This window comes from Babylonia areolata, chromosome 21 (genome assembly GCF_041734735.1).
Source record: "Babylonia areolata isolate BAREFJ2019XMU chromosome 21, ASM4173473v1, whole genome shotgun sequence".
NCBI classification, from domain to species: domain Eukaryota; kingdom Metazoa; phylum Mollusca; class Gastropoda; order Neogastropoda; family Buccinidae; genus Babylonia; species Babylonia areolata.
The window spans coordinates 6,096,604-6,117,120 of record NC_134896.1 but is presented as its reverse complement, the minus strand read 5'-3'; the positions used below and the strand labels follow the sequence as shown (position 1 = coordinate 6,117,120).

Here is a 20,517-nt window from a genome sequence, read left to right as displayed (position 1 = left end):
TCCACTGCTGTATCAGTGTGTGGGGGATAGGTCAGGCAGTGAGTGAACTGAATCCATCCACTGCTGTATCAGTGTGTGGGGGTTAGGTCAGGCAGTGAGTGAACTGAATCCATCCACTGCTGTATCAGTGTGTGGGGGTTATGTCAGGCAGTGAGTGAACTGAATCCATCCACGGCTGTATCAGTGTGTGGGGGTTAGGTCAGGCAGTGAGTGAACTGAATCCATCCACGGCTGTATCAGTGTGTGGGGGTTATGTCAGGCAGTGAGTGAACTGAATCCATCCACGGCTGTATCAGTGTGTGGGGGTTAGGTCAGGCAGTGAGTGAACTGAATCCATCCACGGCTGTATCAGTGTGTGGGGGTTAGGTCAGGCAGTGAGTGAACTGAATCCACCGCTGTATCAGTGTGTGGGGGTTAGGTCAGGCAGTGGGTGAACTGAATCCACAGCTGTATCAGTGTGTGGGGGTTAGGTCAGGCAGTGAGTGAACTGAATCCACCGCTGTATCAGTGTGTGGGGGTTAGGTCAGGCAGTGAGTGAACTGAATCCACCGCTGTATCAGTGTGTGGGGGTTAGGTCAGGCAGTGAGTGAACTGAATCCACTGCTGTATCAGTGTGTGGGGGTTAGGTCAGGCAGTGAGTGAACTGAATCCATCCACTGCTGTATCAGTGTGTGGGGGTTAGGTCAGGCAGTGAGTGAACTGAATCCACCGCTGTATCAGTGTGTGGGGGTTAGGTCAGGCAGTGAGTGAACTGAATCCACCGCTGTATCAGTGTGTGGGGGTTAGGTCAGGCAGTGAGTGAACTGAATCCACCGCTGTATCAGTGTGTGGGGGTTAGGTCAGGCAGTGAGTGAACTGAATCCACCGCTGTATCAGTGTGTGGGGATAGGTCAGGCAGTGAGTGAACTGAATCCACCGCTGTATCAGTGTGTGGGGGTTAGGTCAGGCAGTGAGTGAACTGAATCCATCCACCCCTGTATCAGTGTGTGGGGGTTAGGTCAGGCAGTGAGTGAACTGAATCCACTGCTGTATCAGTGTGTGGGGGTTAGGTCAGGCAGTGAGTGAACTGAATCCATCCACTGCTGTATCAGTGTGTGGGGGTTAGGTCAGGCAGTGAGTGAACTGAATCCATCCACCGCTGTATCAGTGTGTGGGGGTTAGGTCAGGCAGTGAGTGAACTGAATCCATCCACCGTTGTATCAGAGTCGCCTGTCACCATGGCCAGGTAGGGTGGCACAAGCATTGGACTTGTGTTTTGGAAGGTTCTGACTCAAACAATGTATATATATATATTTTTTAAGTGGATGTGGTGTTGCATATATTATGGGTCAGTCTGAAGGTTTGACACGCCCTTGAAACTGAAGCTGGTTTCAGATCCTGTGCAGGTCTATGAGTGCCTGAATCTTGCCTGCCCACATTTGTTGATTCTTTTTAATTGTCACAAAATACCTGAAACATGATACATAAACACAATCATCCACATGCAGATACATGGACAGATATAATATACATATATATATACATATATGTGTGTATGTTTGCACACACACATGCATGTGCACGCACACATACACACCAAACGTGCATACACATACGCATACATCCACATGTTTTCACACACACACACATCACATACACAGGTACCGGTACATATAAAAATGAAAACAACCCATAAAATATTTAAGTGTCAATCTGAAATATTGACGTATTCGTCCAACAAAAGCCTGTGCATGTGTCACCATGGATCAATGTCAAGACTTACATGTTTGTGTGCAACATATGTTTCTATCTTTAAACTCAGTTTTCAGTATCTGGTCAAAGTTTTTTTCTTTCGCTTCTAGACTGTCAAGACTAATTAACTGAGGGGTCACAGGTTATTTCACGAGGGATCGTTTTTGACATCCACTTTCTGCAGGGAGCAAAGGTGTGATTGGTTGCTCCATGTTTGCATTGTTGCTGTTACACCAGTGAAATCCAGCACACTTTGTATATACGCACACACACACACTCAAACACACACACACACACACACACTCAAACAAACACTCACACACACACACACACACACACACACACACACTCATGCACACTTACACACACACACACACACACACACTTACACACACATACATGCGAGCACACACACATGCATGCACGCACGCATGCACGCACGCACGCACGCACTATCACACACATACACACACACACACACATATATATATATATAAAAAATTTTTTTGGAAAAATATATTGATTTAATTTTTTATGGACTCCTGCAGAGAAAGGTAATGGCAGTCACATGAGATCATTCAGACAGGTGCAATACTTTATTGGTTGAAGTGTTGGACTTAAGTTTGAGAGTTCAGTGTTTGCTCCCGGTGTCACCACCTGGTACATTAAGGTTAAAGTTTGAAATAGATTTTTTTCCGAGCTCCCAGGTCAACAGACACGCAGAACTGCTAGTGCCTGAACCCCTGTTCGTGTGTGTGTACACATGCAAATGATCAAACACGCACATAACAGATCTGCTTATGGATGTCTGTTTGATGGGTTACGGGAGTTATAAAACAACCCAGCTTGCCCATCCCTGAAAACCTTGAGGGGTTAAACATGATCACGCACATCAAAATCCCCTCACAGACATGAGTGAGACAAGAGAGTTGTAGCGCATGGATGCAGAAAGAAAAGAAGAAGGAGATTGTGGTGTATTAAAGATTTTACTGAAAGATCTTTACTTGCCTAGTGATGACCATGCCATTGGAATTCTGATGATTGTAAACCTGGATGATTGTGATAATGAGTTCCTGGATGATAATGATGTATGATTTCTAACTAGTGGAATGTAGCAAAACACTGAGACGATAAATTGAGGTCCTGTGTACAGCAAGAACTTAGCTATGTAAAAGAACCCATGGCAACAAAAGGGTTGACCCTGGCAAAATTCTGTAGAAAAAAAAAAATCCTTTTTGATGTTAAAACAAAATACAATTGTAGACTGAAGAGTAACTGAAACTGAAACTGAAACTGCTGTCCTGCAGGTGCTGTTCCAGAAGCAGCTGAGTCGCATCCAGTGGGCGTCAGTGTTCCTGCTGACAGTGGGCTGCATCATCAAGGAGGTGAACCACTCGGCCAGAACCACCGCCACTGCTGCTGCCGAGGGGGGTGCTGATGGCGCTGCTGCCGCCACTGATCCCTCCGGTCTCCTGGCCTACCTGGACTTTCACCTGCTGCTCATCATGCTGCAGGTGTGTGTGTGTGTGTGCGTAAGTGTGGGTGTGTGTGTGGGTGTGTGTGTGTGTGTAGGGGTGTGGTGGTTAGGGTGGGGATGAAGGTGTGTGTGTGTGATTCTGGGGGGTTGGTGTGCGTGTGGGGGTGGGGTGGGGGGGTTGAGGGTGCGTGTGGGGGGTGGTGTTGAATGTGTGTGTGGGGGTGAGGGTGGGGGTGTTGGTGTTAGGCATATGTCTCCTTCTGTTTGCAGTCTTGGTGTAATCCTAGACCAGTCTCTTTCCTTCCAACAGCACATTTCGAATATGTGTAAAGTTGCCTGTTTGGAACTGCGTAGAATCAGCTCTATCCGTCACTATCTCTCAACCGATGCAACCAAGACACTTGTATGCTCTCTGGTTCTCTCAAGATTGGATTAGTGCAACTCTCTTTTGGCCGGCCTTCCCAAATATCTGTTAGACAGACTCCAACGAATTCAGAATAACGCTGCCAGACTCTTGCAGAGCTTCTAAATTTGACCATGTTTCTCATCTCCTTCAGTCTCTCCACTGGTTGCCTGTTTCTGATCGAATAGACTATAAGCTATCCACTCTGACCTTTTCTGCAGTCAACGGATCTGGCCCCAAGTATCTTTCTGAACTCCTCCATATCTATACCCCGTCTTGCCAGCTCCGTTCTTCCTCTGATGCTCGACTTCTCAGGATACCTCATGTCAGAAGTAAGACCTATGGACACAGATCGTTTTCTTTTCAATCGCCAAAGACGGGGAACAAGCTCCCTGATAACCTCCGTCATTCTGGGTGTGTGTGAGGGTTTGTGGATGTGGGTGTACATGTGTAGGGTGTATGTGTGTGTGTGTGTGTGTGTGTGTGTGTGTGTTTGAAACAGTATTATGTTCTGTTAGAACTTTTTAACAGGGGGATGACGAGTAGTAAAAGAAATGTTCCACATCTTCTACTTCAGTTTTACAGGTGGAGCTCTTGTTATATTCCGCTATGTTCATTTTGCTTGACAACTGTATATCTAACTCATTGGTTTATAGTTTCATGTGAACGACTGTATACCTAACACGTTGGTTTATCGTCTCATCCGAATGACTACATACCTAACACCTTGGTGTATCATCTCATCGAATAACTATACACCTAACATACTGGTATATCGTCTCATCTGAATGACTGTATACCTAATTTGTTTATACCTTACATGTTGGTTTATTGTCTCATGCAAATGACTGTACCTAACACCTTGGTTTATCGTCTCATCCGAACGACTATAAACCTAACACATTGGTGTATCATCTCATCAAATAATCATATACTTAACATATTGGTATATCGTCTCTCCTGAGTGACTATATACCTCATTGGTTTATCGTCTTATCTGAACGACTATGTACCTAATTGGTTTATCGTCTCATCTGAATGACTGTATACCTGATTGGTTTGTCGTCTCATCTGAATGACTATATACCTGATTGGTTTGTCGTCTCATCTGAATGACTATATACCTGATTGGTTTATTGTCTCATCCGAATGGCTTAATACCTAACACATTGGTTTATCGTCTCATCCGAATGGCTATATACCTAAGACATTGGTTTATTGTCTCATCCGAATGACTATATACCTAAGACATTGGTTTATTGTCTCATCCGAATGACTATATACCTAAGACACTGGTTTATTGTCTCATCCGAACGACATATATATGCCTAACACATTAGTTTATCATCTCATTTGAAATCAACGACAATTGTATTACTCTTTTTTCTCACAACAGATTTCTCTGTATGAAATTTGGGCTGCTACACTGAGAGCTCCACCCATTTTTGGGTATTTTTCCTGCATGCAGTTTTTAAAATTTTTCATTTGTTTTCCTATGGAAGTGGATTTTCCTTCAGAATTTTGCCAGGGACTTCCCTTTGTTGCTTTGGGTTACATGAACAAAGTGCATGCTGCACACGGGACCTCGGTTTATCATCTCATCGGAATGAATATAATAATAATAATAATAATAATAATAGTTTATTTCTATTGCACCTTTCATTGAAATACAGTAATGCTCAGTGCACATTACACAAGTAAAATATGACAAAAAAAAGAAGCACTCTGAACAGAACAGCCACATATAAAAATCTCCAAAACCATTCCATGTGAAGAACACACCCTCCCCCACCAAACTATGAACTAGACCAAATATCATCATCTATGTAATAAAAAAAAAAGAAAAAAAAGCATTAATGCATGGAGAGACAAAATGCACACACACGCACACACACACACCACATGTGCGTATGCACACGCATGCACACACGCATGCACACACGCATGCACACACACGCATTAGTATTATGATGTATGTATGCATATGCATACACGCATGCGCCCCCCCCACCCTCCAGACACACAAAAACACACATACACACACAAATATATATGTATGTGCACACACACACACACACACACACACACACACACACACACACACACATACAGACGTCCAGACCGCCACTCAGGGTCTAGTGGAGGGGGAGAAAATACTGGCGACTGTGCCAGGATTTGAACCAGTGCACTCAGATTCTCTTGCTTCCAAGGCAGATGCGTTACCTCTAGGCCATCACTCTGTATGCCTAGCACATAACATAGCAGAAGCGCTGTGTGTGCTGTTGCAGGTGTTCTGCTCATGCTTTGCGGGCGTGTACAACGAGTACCTGCTGAAGGACACGGGGTGTGAGGTGCACATCATGATGGCCAACGTCTTCATGTACGTGCAGTCCATCCTCTGTAACCTGCTGGCCCTGGGCCTCACCGGCCAGCTCTCCTCCGCCTTCAGCATGGCCGGATTCACCGCCCTCGCCCGCCCCTCCGTCCTCGCCGTCATCGCCAACAACGCCGCCATCGGCATCGTCACCTCCCTCTTCCTCCGCACCCTCAACTCCATCCTCAAGACGTTTGCGTCGGCGCTGGAGCTGATGTTCACGGCTGTGCTGTGCTGGATGATTTTTGGGATTCCTGTGGACGTGTACACGTTCCTGGCGCTGGGGATCGTGATCGGGGCGACCTTCCTGTACGCCCAGAACCCCGTCGTCAACAAGGCGCGCAACGAGGTGATGGCCGAGACCAAGGAGAGCGACTCCAAAGTTTGATGATTGTGTTTTGTTGTGTGTAGTGTTGTGTGTGTGTGTGTGTGTGTGTGTGTGTGTGGAGGGTGGTGGCCTTGGGTGTTTTTTTTGTTGTATGTTTGCTTTTTGGTGTGTAGTGTGTGTGTGTTAGTGTGTGTTGAGGGTGGTGGCCTTGGATGGTTTTTTTTGTTTTGGTTTGTAGTGTGTGTGTGTGTGCATGTGTGTGTGTGTATTTGTGTGTGTGTGAGTGTGAGTGTTTGTGCATGTGTGTGTGTGTGTGTGTGTGTGTGTGTTGAGGGTATGTATTTGTTGAGAGTGGTGGCCTGGGTGGGTTTTTTGTGTGGTAATTTGGTGTGTATTGTGTGAAGGTGTGTATGTGTTGAGGGTGGTGGTGGTGGTGGTGGTGTGTGTGTGTGTGTGTGTGTGTGTGTGGTGTAGTATGTGTTTGTGTGTGTGTTTGATGGCTGAAGGTGATAACTTTGTATCAGTGGATTTTTCTCTTCATTTTTTTTTTGTAATGCACGGACAGTGCTTTTACTTAAGGCCAAATGCAATATTTGAATTACTGAATTGTTGTGGACTGAGTATCAGTTATATGAATCATACATGTGGATGTCTTCAGAATGATACTTCGTTCATTGTGAGACTGTTTCAAAGTGTTCCCACAAGATATGTTTCTTTCTGAGTATCTATATTTCATATATTTAATGTTCATCAAATTCTGGCATTTTAATGGCTTAGGTTGATGGAGTTTTAAATCTTACTCACTTTTTAACCTGGTGGAAAGGAATTGAAATGAATTATCTTCTTTGCATCAGTCTCCTGCAGTCCACATATAAGGAAATGTGAGATGCCTAAAAAAAGAATAAAATGTCAAATAAAGTGTTAATTTGGGCATAAGATTCACCACAAGGTATCGAAAGAGGAGGAGGAAGGGGAATTTTGTTTAATGGCCTGTCACGCTTACTGATGATTGTAGACACTGGAATGCTGTCATTTGAATATAAGGAAACATATGTGCAGACCTGCTAGTGCCTGAACCCCCTTTGTGTGTATATGCACGCAGAAGATCAAATACGCACGTTAAAGATCTTGTAACCCATGTCAGTGTTCGGTGGGTTATGGAGACACAAAAATACCCAGCATGCATGAACCACAACAGAGTCATCGGCAAGTCGATGTTGGTCGTGTAACGGAAAGAAGAAGAAGAAGAAGAAGAAGACCAGGAGAGGATGAGGGGAACGTTGTGTGGAGAGTTTTGGGAAACAGTATCCATGAAGGGGGGAATCAAAGATAAATGTTTGAAATATATGAAGCACATTTAAAGAACATTACTTCATGGACTTTGAAAAAGGGAAGACAGTAATTTAACCCTCACACCCCCAACCCCACCCCTGAAAAACCCCCCCAAAAAAACAACATAAAAAAACTTTGACACAAATGAATGTGAAAAGTCAAAAACATCAAAGTTCCCAGTGGTTGCAGATGGCACACTGTCATGTAAGAGGGTGAGGTTTGATTGATCAAAAGACTTCAGAGAGCGAAAAGTGTAGTTATGGTCTTGTCAGTCATTGCTGAATTTGCCACATGAGCATGTGGTTTATGTGTGGTGCCTGGATTAGTTTTTGTGCCAACAAGATTGGGTGCTTCACTTACTAAAACCATTGTTATTAAAATCATTAATATTATTACTATCATTAGTAGTAGTCGTAGTGGACTAGTAGTAGTAGTATTAGAAGCAACCAGTCACATGTCAGCTTTCAGAGTTCTTGTATTGCAGAAGAAATCAAACAGCAGAGAGATGATCATACCATGCTAGTCTCTCACAGACATTCTCAATGTAGGGCAAGTGCTTTTACACACCTAGTACACACCTAGGCAGTTGTAGGGTGTAATGCCTGTGAATGAATCTTCTTTCGTAAGAAATGTATAATAAGGAAGAATTTATTCTATTATTATTATTATATTTTGTATCCAGCTGTCAGGGCAAGGGAAAAAAAAGAGAACATGAGGCAAAAAGACGAGTGCAGTTACTAAAACAGACAGGGTACTCACAAAAACATGATTGTACATACGTATGCGTAAACATATATACGCATCTCTAATAAACAAGCACTTGATACTTGCATGCACATGTACATTACATGTACATAAATACATGAATATACACACATGCATACACGCATACTGTACATAAATGTAGAATTGAAATATACATACATGCATTGTTGCATACATGCAATGACACACACAAAATGCATCCACTCAAATAAATATACAATTTGCCAACATGTGAAAAATGTGTCATCTTCATTGCTTTTTACAAGTTGTTGTGCATGATATTGTAATATTTTTGTTTGAGAAGAATGGCATTTTCATGCAGGCTGATTTACATCATTTATAAGTTATACATATATGTATATATATATGGGTAGATGAGGCGCAGGAAGGGTCAGTGGTTTGGCACATATTTTCATCTTTATTTACTTGTTGTTACGCAATACTGACTTAAGTTATGAGATGCCACGGCTAAATCGATTAAGCATCGGACTTGTGATCCAGTGTTCACCAGTGATCAGGGTTTGAGGCCCTGTATCGGCATGGTGCTGTGTCCTTGGGAAAGACACTTTACTCTGACTTTCCTCACTCCCACTCGGGTGTGGATGGGAACCGGACTTCCCTCAGGGAAGATTATAACGGTGAACAGAGAGGATTAGGTCCTGCCTTCATATGCCAATGCCTTGACACAGTAGACATGACGTCACTGCTCAGATGGCTTTCAAAGGCAGTGGGACCTTTGGGTTTTACTTTTAAACCTAACAAAAAGTCTGCTTCAGTGGGTAAACCCTCAAACCTTTGATGCCAATGTACCCATCATTTTGCTTGGTTAGAAAAAATGTATCCACACTTTCTGGACATTTCTTTGCCAGAAATGGCCCCCTGTGTTTCTGACCATGGCCTTTTCTTTCTGTCTTTTCCTGTTACTTTCTGCCTTGCTGGTCAATTCGTCTGTATGTTTTATGTTCATTTCTAGAAAGACTTGGAATAGTTTTTTGTTTTGTTTTGTCTGGACTTGATAATTGGGTGTTATTACTAAGTTGTAGTCCTTTTAATGCTTGGGATGTGTGAGTAGCCTTGTGTTTTTGTATGCCTGTTATTTATAGTAATTGTGTGTATTACATACATTTGTGTTTATGTTCAGTTGTTTTTTTTTAACCCTCTGGTAAGAAATTGATGGAATGGTCAATGTGAGAGGCATGTCCCATGATAATGTATTTGAATATGACAGTACTAATGCAAAAATTTCTTTTCTGTGTGTGTTTTTTTTTTAGTTTTGGTTTTGGTTTTAATGCTTTATGGCATCAATATTTACTTTCTTTTAATCCCTGGTATAGCCTTGTGTAGGTGGCTGGGCAATAACTTACAGAAGCAGCAATGATAAGTAATTGAAAAGAAATAAGTGACTTGGTGCATTTGCTTACTTACTGTTGTTTATTGTTTATTGCCTGTTGTTTTCCCATGCAGGTATGGGGGCAACAGCTTGAAGAAGGCAGAATCAGGAAGTCGTGAAGAAGAGTTTGAAGTCAGTTGAACAGCAAGTTCAGAGAAGAAGAAAAAAAAGAGAAAAAAAAAGAAAAGAAAAAAAGAAAGAGCAGAGAAACTGAACTACTCTTGATGTTTTTGACAATCTGGATTTGCATAGATTCTTTTTAAAAAGACAACAAAGTAAGTGTCAGGCCTGTCATGACTCAAAAGGTTTTTTTTTGTTTTTGTTTTTGTTTTAATTTCGGTGGATGAATGTTTTTTTTTGTTTAGTTTAATTCTCGGTTTATATCACAGATTGACATAAGTTTACATTTGGGCCAACAGCAAAGTGAGAGCTGTATTATCAATGGTTTCTCCAGTCAATGGGAAACCATTTACAGCTTAGTCTTTTTGTGAAGGACTGTGACTCTCAAACTAGGAGGCAAAATTGCACTGGCTCTCAGTGCTGCAGCCTTGTGGGCTAGTTGGCCTTTGGGAACCATCCCAACACCGACTGTCCTAAAATCCTCTGGCCGAGAGAGTGGGGATGTAACTTGGGCAAGACACTCTCCACTATAATCAAATTCTAGCCCAAATAGTCGGAACAGCAGGTGCCTCCTCTCCTGTTCTGATGGTCATAGTCGGACACGACTGACTGTCATATATATAATTCTGCATGAACAGCATAAGTTCGTCACGTTCTATATGTCGGTACTGTACAGTAGGGGACAGTTGTGTCTCAAACTAAATTCATGTTTTCACAGCACTCTGACCCACACACTTCCCAATCAAACTGAATCAAACGCAGACTAGCTTGCAATGTAGTCTGGTGCATATGTAACATTCCAACAGACAGGGTGGTGGTGTGATGTCGGGGATATGCTTTCTTGCAGTCAGTGGGTGGTGGTTTGTGGCTGCTGTGAGCAGGCCTGTGGCTGATGTTAGGTGATTGTTGTACTGCATTGTATTGTATTACTCTTTTTGTCACAACAGATTTCTCTGTGTGAAATTCAGGCTGCTCTCCCCAGAGATAGCGAGTCACTACACTGAAAGTGCCATCTTTTTTTTTTTTTTTTTTTTTTTTTTGCCTGCACTTTTATTTATTTTCATATTAAGATTCAAAAGCAGGTAAGTCTGTGCATAATATGGGTGGTAGTGTAAATCGCCTCAGACAGACATCATAATGATGATGATGATGATGGCTGTTTTAGGGTGGTTTTTTTTTTAGTTAGAAGGATGTCTGCAGGATTTGGTGTAGAGTACAATGATGAACACACCAACAAAACCAAACCAAACAGTGTGTGTGTGTGTTTCTTACTCTGAGTAATTTTACAGACATGTTGTGTTATTGATACAGTTATTTCATGTTATGCAATATTCTGTGCCCATTTTTAATTGAAGACAAAATGTTTGCTGTGTCATGTCTTATTGCTTTTCAATTTCACTGGACTCTGTGATACTTTGAGAAAAAACACTGTGGACACCGTCGTCTGACAATGCAAGGGAGACAACCTCCCCCAAACTGTTGAAAGATGTAATGCAAGGGAGACAATACATGTAACCAGTTCCAGGCTAAACACCATGCCAAGGTTTGCTGCACGCTTGATGAAAACGACAACATTATTTAATTTTATTTAAAACAAAATTTTCACAGAAACTTTATATTTGTTGTTGAGCCCAGTTGAAAATATTTACATTGAATACAGACTCACTTATCAAAAAGCTGAATTAGTCAACAGATCATGTGGTACAAATGTGATTTGTGTGTGTGTGAGATCATGACAGTGTTTAGATAGAATGGGGGTGGGGGGAAGAACTTACACAATCATAAATATGCCAGTGTGTACACATATTTAGTTTTGACATGCTGTATTCATGTTAATAAAAATACAAAGGCATGGTGCAGCAAGATTTGGGAAACACAGTTGTCATTCACTGTTATGTCAGGATTCAGTAATTGTCCACTTTCACACAGTCACAGGCCCATTATTTTGTCGTCACACCCTGATTTTGACTGAATCGTTTTTCAGTGCAAGCCATCACTGACTGAATTTTTTTTTATCTGAAAGGTGCAGGTGTCTGAAGTCTGTACTGAAGGGTATATTGCTTTGTAGTCAGTTCTACTTGTTTTTGTCACAATAGACTTGTGGGTGTGAAATTCTGGCTGCTGTCAGTGGGGAGAGCACATCCCCACAGTGCAGCACTGCCCGCGTCTTTGTGTTTTTCTGTCTGCAAATGGTTTTGTTTTAATATCAAATTGGATTTTTTTTTCTCCAGAAAGAAAACAAAAAAACAACAACAAAAAAACACACACATGAGAGAGAAAACTCAAAGGAAGGCAGTATATATAAACACCGCAGCCTAAACACACTACCTCCGTTGACTATCTTAGCCCCCACCCCAGCCAGACAGACAGATATGCAGGTGCCAGGCAGATAGACAGAGAGATAATCATGACAGAAACAGGTCTCTTGAACAGTGACTGGCTGTGGGTGTGTGAGCCCTGTGTGCTGGAGTGGGACGGGTCATGGCTTGGTTCAAGGCACGGGTTCTCTGCTGTTGTGATATGATTGTGGATATGTGTCTGATGTATATGTATCTGATATGCATCTTCTGTTGTTGTTTTGTTTTTTACACTTGCACTGAATGTGTACAGAGTTTGTTTGCATTTGCGGTGTTGTTGTCGATGTATACATAATTTGTTATCTAAGCGGACATGTGGCACTGTATTTGCTTGTATAAGACTATACCTGTGTGACAGTTTTTATGTGCTTGTATGACAGTTTTTATATGCTTGTGTGACAGGTTTTATGTACATTTATCTAAGAGCAAGCAAAAGTGAATGAGATGTGTTCCTATATATTTTTGTTTTCTCTCCCCCGTCATGTTGTCTTAAGAAAAGATTGTACCTTCCCCATGCTTTGAAATGTTGGAACATAATGATTTCACCACAAGCAACTTGCACACAATGATGCTTTTCCATTGTGTTGTGGTGGAGGACTTACATAGAATATAATGATTCCCCCTCACCCTGTCCCCCTCGGGAGAAGGTTGTGTGGTGTTTGAACAATTTTTTGACTTTGGGAAATGGGGAAATTCTTCACATATCATTTCACTGTCTTTCCGCACACAGGAATCTTGGATTGGAGATTCTTCAGGTCTGCTTACATGATTGTAAATGAACTGTGGCTTGTATTTTGATGTTTGTTATTGGTGGGTAATAGGTTTTTTTCCTCTCCAGACCTTGTGACTGTATAGGTTTGGTGAAAAGGATGAGGAGGATTAATTGCAGTATTGCATTTGCTTGAAACAAAAAGAAAACACTATTAACAGGGGTCACAAAAAGCGAAGGACCGCTTGGGAACTTGATGCAGAATTCCTGGCCAAACAGGTGGTGTGTGCAGCCAGTGCAATGATGAACACGACTCACCACAGGTGTCTTCTTGCATGTGCACTTCCATTTTTCACAGTGAAAAAGCACAGCCATCATTTCCAAACAGCTGAAAACAAAGAATTTAGCTGAAACAGTTGAAAAAAAAAAAAAAAAGCATTTTCAAGCTGTTTTATGAGCAGTACAAGTGCTGGAAATGGCCTTCACTGTATTCAGTGAGGCCAACACTGCAGCCTGTATGGTTTTCATCATTTCTTGATTTTTTTTTTTTTTAACATTTCATTAAAATGTTCCCACTTTTTTTTTTTTTTTTTTAAGGAATGGTCCTCAGCTTTTTGTGAAGCGTATTATAGTGCCTCCATTGGTCAGTGTTGTGTGTTTGTCAAGTAAAAAGACCTTAGGAAACACACACACACACACACACACACACACAAGAAACAGGACAGTTTGATGAACAGTTTGTGTCCTTTTCATAAAATAGGGCCCTTTCGAAGATTAATGATTTTTTTTTTTTTGTTTTTTTTTTTTTGCCTGCCCTTGTCTTATGAATGAATGCTTTGTTTTAGCCTTGTGTCTTTGACTGGGTTGCATGAACAATCTGGACTGTGTTCAGTTTGCTTTGCGTTGGGAACGTTCCTAACTCCATCTTGATGCTGAGCAAACCTGGTGCAGCTGAGATCACTCTTGCAATAAGCGAGCCCCTTGTGTCCAAGTTTGAATCCAAGTGGAGAATAGCTACATTACCTGTACACACTCCCAGTAATCAAAGCTGATTGTTTGTTTTGTGTTTTATGCAGGGTCCAGTTGGGGAGGAAAAAACCCCAAACAACAAATGAAAAAAAAAGAAAAAAAAACGTGGGAGATTGTTTTTCCTTTTCTTTTTTTTAGTCAACAAAATTTGTACATAGAAATAACATGAAAAAAATAATAGTAGAAACTAGTTGTACATATAAATAACATGAGAAAAATATTTGTAGAACTGGTTGTACATAGAAATGACATGAAGAAAAGAGAGAGTAAAACTAGAGTTTATATTTTTTTACTGTTTATATGATGACATGATAGGTGTGAATAACTTTTGAGTTTTTTTGTGCTTTCTGTTGAAAAGGAGGCAGAGGGGGTTGCAGATTTATCGGTGGTGCATGCATGTGTATGTGTGTGTGTAAGAATGATATTTTCATCTGTTAAAACTTATATCATCAGTGTCTGTAGTCTTTTCACATGTAGACAAAAAAAATGATTAACAGCATAATAATTATTCATAGCTGCATTTTCCTCTTCAGAGAAAAACATAGGAAGGCATATTAAAATGATATTAAGATAAGTTTCGAAGGTGTGACATGCTCATCTGAGACAGAAAGAATGCCCCGCCCCCACCCACCCTCCCCAAAAGCAAAAAAATTACAAAAAAAACACCACCAAACAAACAAAAAAAAGCGTATGCACAAGAAGTTCTTGATGTTTAGTGCCATCTTCAATGATCACCGCCAAGTTCCTTCTGCAGTTTTTGTTTTAAATATATTTTTGTTCTGATTATATTGAACTGTTGTAGCAACTGTTTTGTTGTTGTTGTTTTTTGCTTTGTCATTTAAAAAAAAACCAAAAACTTATGGATTCATTGGTGTGGCAGTGAAACAGAAGCTGGCTGCCGAGTGTGTAAAACTGACAAATGGGGAAAGGTTAAGAAAATAAAACCCTACCTTGGGTTGTGAAATAAGACTCACTCTGATCAGAAATACCCTTGTTACTGATCAGATGTCATTCTTCAGGCAAAGCAGTTGGTTGTATGGATTGCAGTCTGGTGGTGGTTTTGTGGATTTATATTTTGCTTAATTTTTTACAAATACTTTTATAATGTGGATATCAATGAAAAAATGACATGTGTTCGTCAGACAAGTTGCAAGATTGAAGGTTTATCTGTTGCAGGCTCCAGTGTGAATTAGTGGGCTTTGAAAGTGTTAGTGTGGGAACAAGAAGTTTTATTGCGTTGTATTACTCTTTGTCACAATAGATGAAATTCGGGCCGCTCTCCCAAGTGAGAGAGTATTGCTACATGCAGCACTACCTTTTTTTCTTCTTTATTCTACTGCCTGCCTGCAAGTGTATTTGTTTTCTTATCAAAGTGGTTTGTTCTGCAGAATTTTGCCAAGGACAGCCCATTTGTTCCCAGGGGTTCTTTTACCTGCCTTAAGTGCATGTTTCACGCAGGACCTCGGTTTATCATCTCACCCGAATGACTAGCATCCAGACCACCACTCGAGGGGGTGTAGGGGAGAAAATACTGGGGTGTGAGCCTGTGCACTCTTGTTCTCTCGCTTCCTGGGTGGACGTGTGACCAGTGGGACCCCTCTCTCCACATGGTGACATGACATTGATGTGTGTTGCTGTCAGGGGCCTGTTTAACTCACTCAGTACGGCCAGTCCTCTCTTCTCCTCTACACAGACCCCTCGGATGTCCAGTGGGTGTCTGAATGACCCAACCTTTAGCTTCCATCGTCAGAATTGTGGTATTCGTTGTCAACATTCACCTCTTCAGTGTAAGAGCCTTCCGCTGGTAATATTTTGATGGTGGTTATTGGGGTGAAACGCTGTTAACGTCGTCTCTTTCGCCATTTGTATGGAGAGAGTCAATTCAGGAGGAAAACCCAGCTTGAAGTGTATGTGGACACATTCTACACTGCTATGGTTATGCCATTGTTTATGATTTCTTATTCTTTTTTCTTTGTTTTAAATAAGGGAGATGAAAAATATGGTAGAGGAATTCAGGAAATACTTATACAGGTGAGTAACATTGTGCTGAGAAGAAAGAAGCGAGCAAAACAAAGTGAATCCATGATCATGAGGAAAGATCAGTAGCAATGACTGCTCTATGTTCTTTTGTATTTTATATTTTGAAAAAAAAGAAGAGAAAGATGTGTGCTTTATTTATTACCTTGCTTTGTTAGTGGGTTTTTTTTTCTTTCTTTTTGCACAAGCTCAAAGTTTGTATATACTGATCAAGTCTCTGTGTTCTGTTGCCAAGTTTATTTATCATAATCAAGTCCTGTTCAGATTTGTTTTTTCTGCATTCGTTGTCTGCAGCTTCCCCATTTTCTCATCAGAAACACAAACGCTGGCATTTTCCATGCAGACGTCTTCCATGTTTTGGTGGGTGTATTGCGTGTGCTGGGCGTGTTTGCGTTTCCATGACCTACTGAATGGATAGGACCTCTGACATGTCTGTGTGGACCTCAGCATGCATGAAAGGAGGTTTGACAGGAGGCATCACTGATCTCTGGACAAACCATATATGCTACACCACATCTGCAATGCAGATGCCTTACCAGCAGCATAATGATTGTCGATTCAGCATTACATAATTGTATTGTGCTTGCTTGTGTGTGTGGGGCGCCCACCTGTCATTGTTCGTGGGGCGCCCACCTGTCATTGTTCTGGTTTTAGGGATGTGTAAAAAAAAAAAAAAAAGAGTTAAGTGTGAAGACTGAAATGAGGTTTACATGATGAGGGGTGAGCTTGTTGTTGCAGGGATGCATGGCCTCTGTGGATAGTTTCTGAGGGCAAAAATTATTGTCAGTTTAAAAAAAAAGAACCTAACTGTTTAGTAACATCATGACATGTGTTGAAGAACAAACAAAAGACTGGTCCATTCTTACTACGTAGGAATAAGAGCGGAAAACAACAAAGTAAAGTGAACGTAACACATCTGCTGCAACGACTGTGGTATTGTCTCCTCCCCTCCCCCGCTTTTTGTTGTCTGACGATGCAAATATTTGATGACAGTTTGTGTGTGTCTAACATCTTTTCACTGTTTAGTGTTATGAGAAATTTGTGTGTCTGTGTCTGCATGCGTATGCGAGTGCTGTTCGTTTGCGTTGTCATGTTATGAATGTTTAAACTTGCTGCTGCTATTTTCAGGATCATTTCATTTCCATATGCTGTTCTGTGCTTGTGACTGACTTGGTGATAATCTGTCTTCGCTCTGCCTCTGAGCATGTGGTGAATGGGTTGATGGTGTCATGAATGTCATGTCTCCAGAGATGCTATTGTAATGATAATAATCTGCGTTTTTTTAAAATGCTATTGTAATAATATCTTCTGCGTGATAAACTTACCTTTATAATACTTATTTGCTTTTACTGGTTTCAAGGGATGGATGGATGGATTTGTGTGTATGTGTGTGTGTGTGTGTGTGTGTGTGTGTTTGAGACTGACCCAGTCACCAACAATAAATCTTCAAAGAACTTTCACTTGGTAAAAAGAGAAATGATCACAGCATGATATCCGTTACAGTAGAATGGAAATGCACCCACACAACACTATCACACTGTGAATAATTCATCATCCCTACTCCTTGACTTGACATTCTTCATTCTTTTTTTTGAAACAATCCTTTCTTTTAAACTGTTTTAAAATATATTTTATTTTATTATAAATTCATTCCATGTTATGTTTTATGCAAACCTAGGGTCGAATTTCTTGGCCTGGTCAGCATGTTGTGCTTATATGAAGATCAGGCATCTGTTTTAATTATTGTTATTATTATTTTTTATTCTTCATTTCCATTTAACAACAGATATGGTGCAGCATATATGGATCAGTGCACAATCTCTGACAGCTCCTTGAAACTGAACCAGAACCTGAACCTGCTTCATTTTTCAGTTTTCAGGACATGAATAATCAACTTTCTTATGATGGCAATCAGTTTTTTGGGAAGGACAAGGAATAGCGGATAGGCGGATTTTTCAGAAATTTCTTCGTTTTTTTTTCTTCGCCCCCTGACCCACCGCCCCTTCAAATATTTAGAAGTGAAAATCACTTTTAGAACAGACAGACATCAGTTTTCAGGGAGAACAGAATGTAGAACAGACATCAGTTTTCAGGTAGAACAGATAGACATAAGTTTTAATGGAGAACAGATAGACATAAGTTTTCATGGAGAACAGACAGACATCAGTTTTCAGGGAGAGCAGACAGACATCAGTTTTCAGGGAGAACAGACAGACATCCGTTTTCATGGAGAACAGACATCAGTTTTCATGAAGAACAGACAGAACAGACATCAGTTTTCATGGAGAACAGATAGACATCAGTTTTAATGGAGAGCAGACAGACATCAGTTCATGGAGAACAGACATCAGTTTTCATGGAGAACAGACAGACATCAGTTTTCATGGAGAACAGATAATCAGTTTTCATGGAGAACAGGCATCAGTTTTCAGGGAGAACAGACAGACATCAGTTTTCAGGGAGAACAGACATCAGTTTTCCGGGAGAACAGACATCAGTTTTCATGGAGAACAGACATCAGTTTTCCAGTAGAACAGACAGACATCAGTTTTCAGGGAGAACAGACAGACATCAGTTTTCAGGGAGAACAGACATCAGTTTTCATGGAGAACAGACAGACATCAGTTTTCAGGGAGAACAGACATCAGTTTTCAGGGAGAACAGACAGACATCAGTTTTCAGGGAGAACAGATAGACATCAGTTTTCATGGAGAACAGACAGACATCAGTTTTCATGGAGAACAGACAGACATCAGTTTTCATGGAGAACAGACAGACATCAGTTTTCATGGAGAACAGACAGACATCAGTTTTCATGGAGAACAGATAAACATCAGTTTTCATGGAGAACAGACAGACATCAGTTTTCATGGAGAACAGACAGACATCAGTTTTCATGGAGAACAGATAGACATCAGTTTTCATGGAGAACAGACAGACATCAGTTTTCAGGGAGAACAGACACACATCAGTTTTCAGGGAGAACAGACATCAGTTTTCATGGAGAACAGACATCAGTTTTCAGGGAGAACAGACAGACATCAGTTTTCAGGGAGAACAGACAGAACAGACATCAGTTTTCAGGGAGAACAGATAATCAGTTTTCATGGAGAACAGACATCAGTTTTCATGGAGAACAGATAGACATCAGTTTTCATGGAGAACAGACAGACAGTTTTCAGGGAGAACAGACAGACATCAGTTTTCAGGGAGAACAGACAGACATCAGTTTTCAGGGAGAACAGATAGACATCAGTTTTCAGGGAGAACAGACAGACATCAGTTTTCAGGGAGAACAGATAGACATCAGTTTTCAGGGAGAACAGACAGACATCAGTTTTCAGGGAGAACAGACAGACATCAGTTTTCAGGTAGAACAGACAGACATCCGTTTTCAGGTAGAACAGACAGACATCCGTTTTCAGGGAGAACAGATAAACATCAGTTTTCAGGTAGAACAGACATCAGTTTTCAGGTAGAACAGACAGACATCAGTTTTCAGGTAGAACAGACAGACATCAGTTTTCAGGGAGAACAGACATCAGTTTTCAGGGACAAAACTGTTCACCCAGTTAAGAAGACTGAACAAACTAGAACCAGAACAACACACTGAACAGTGAAAACCAACAACAGTAACTAAACATAAATGGAAAGGACCCACGTCAGCCGTTTTGTACCCTTTCTTATACCGACGTTGCTTGTTACACGGTGATTTTTCGAACATGGGGAAGGGAAATAATTCGTTGGAAAAACGAATATCAGAATTTATCGTCTGTTGTCTCCCTTAGTACTCACAGAGAGAGAAAGAGAGAGAGAGAGAGAGAGAGAGAATGAAATCTCGGTAAACCACTTTGTTTAGTGAATCAGTGTGGATGCAGCACAAACATCAGACTGAAAACAAACCCTGTGTTCCAACTACACACACACACACACACACACTTTCATCTAATTTCACAATTGTGAACAGACGTTGAACAGAAGAACGGAAAGCATAATCATCTTGTATTCCATCTCCCGTACACACACACACACACACACACACACAGGTGCACGACCGCTTCCCCCCCCCCCCGCCCTTCTCCCCCCTACTCCACCCCCCCTCCTCATTCGTCCAATTTCACCCTCCCCAATAATTATAGACCTACTCTCGCTCACGCACTCGGACATACAGACCAAACCCATAGCCCGTCCAAATCAGTTTTTCGTCCTAACTCCCAGAAGGCGTTTGCTCGATCGTTAACACTGCTGAACGAAAAGCACGTGTGTCCAATCACCTTACAGCCTTAAAAAAAAAAAAGAAAAAGGAAAAAAGAAGTGACATGAACGTTGACACCTTACGCTAAGCACTGTATTGGATATCTCACTCCATCCACACCTTACGCTGAGCAGTGTATTGGATGTTTCACTCCATCCACACCTTACGCTGAGCAGTGTATTGGATATTTCACTCCATCCACACCTTACG

General features: G+C 41.3%; 1 protein-coding gene across 2 annotated transcripts in view; it reads left to right on the top strand.

The window, feature by feature from the left end:
- Positions 1-17,381, top strand: part of LOC143295934 (UDP-galactose transporter senju-like) — a 39,303-nt gene extending 21,922 nt beyond the window's left edge. The window contains exons 5-7 of one of the 2 annotated variants that reach the window (XM_076607620.1): positions 3,039-3,245; positions 5,900-6,334; positions 9,875-17,381. In XM_076607620.1, coding sequence (XP_076463735.1) covers positions 3,039-3,245; positions 5,900-6,334; positions 9,875-9,919 — 687 coding nt within the window. In that variant the 3' untranslated portion in view covers positions 9,920-17,381. Of the gene's footprint in view, positions 1-3,038; positions 3,246-5,899 lie in introns of both variants that reach the window. The other variant, XM_076607621.1, reaches the window with a different exon arrangement.
- Positions 17,382-20,517: the final 3,136 nt, after the last annotated feature.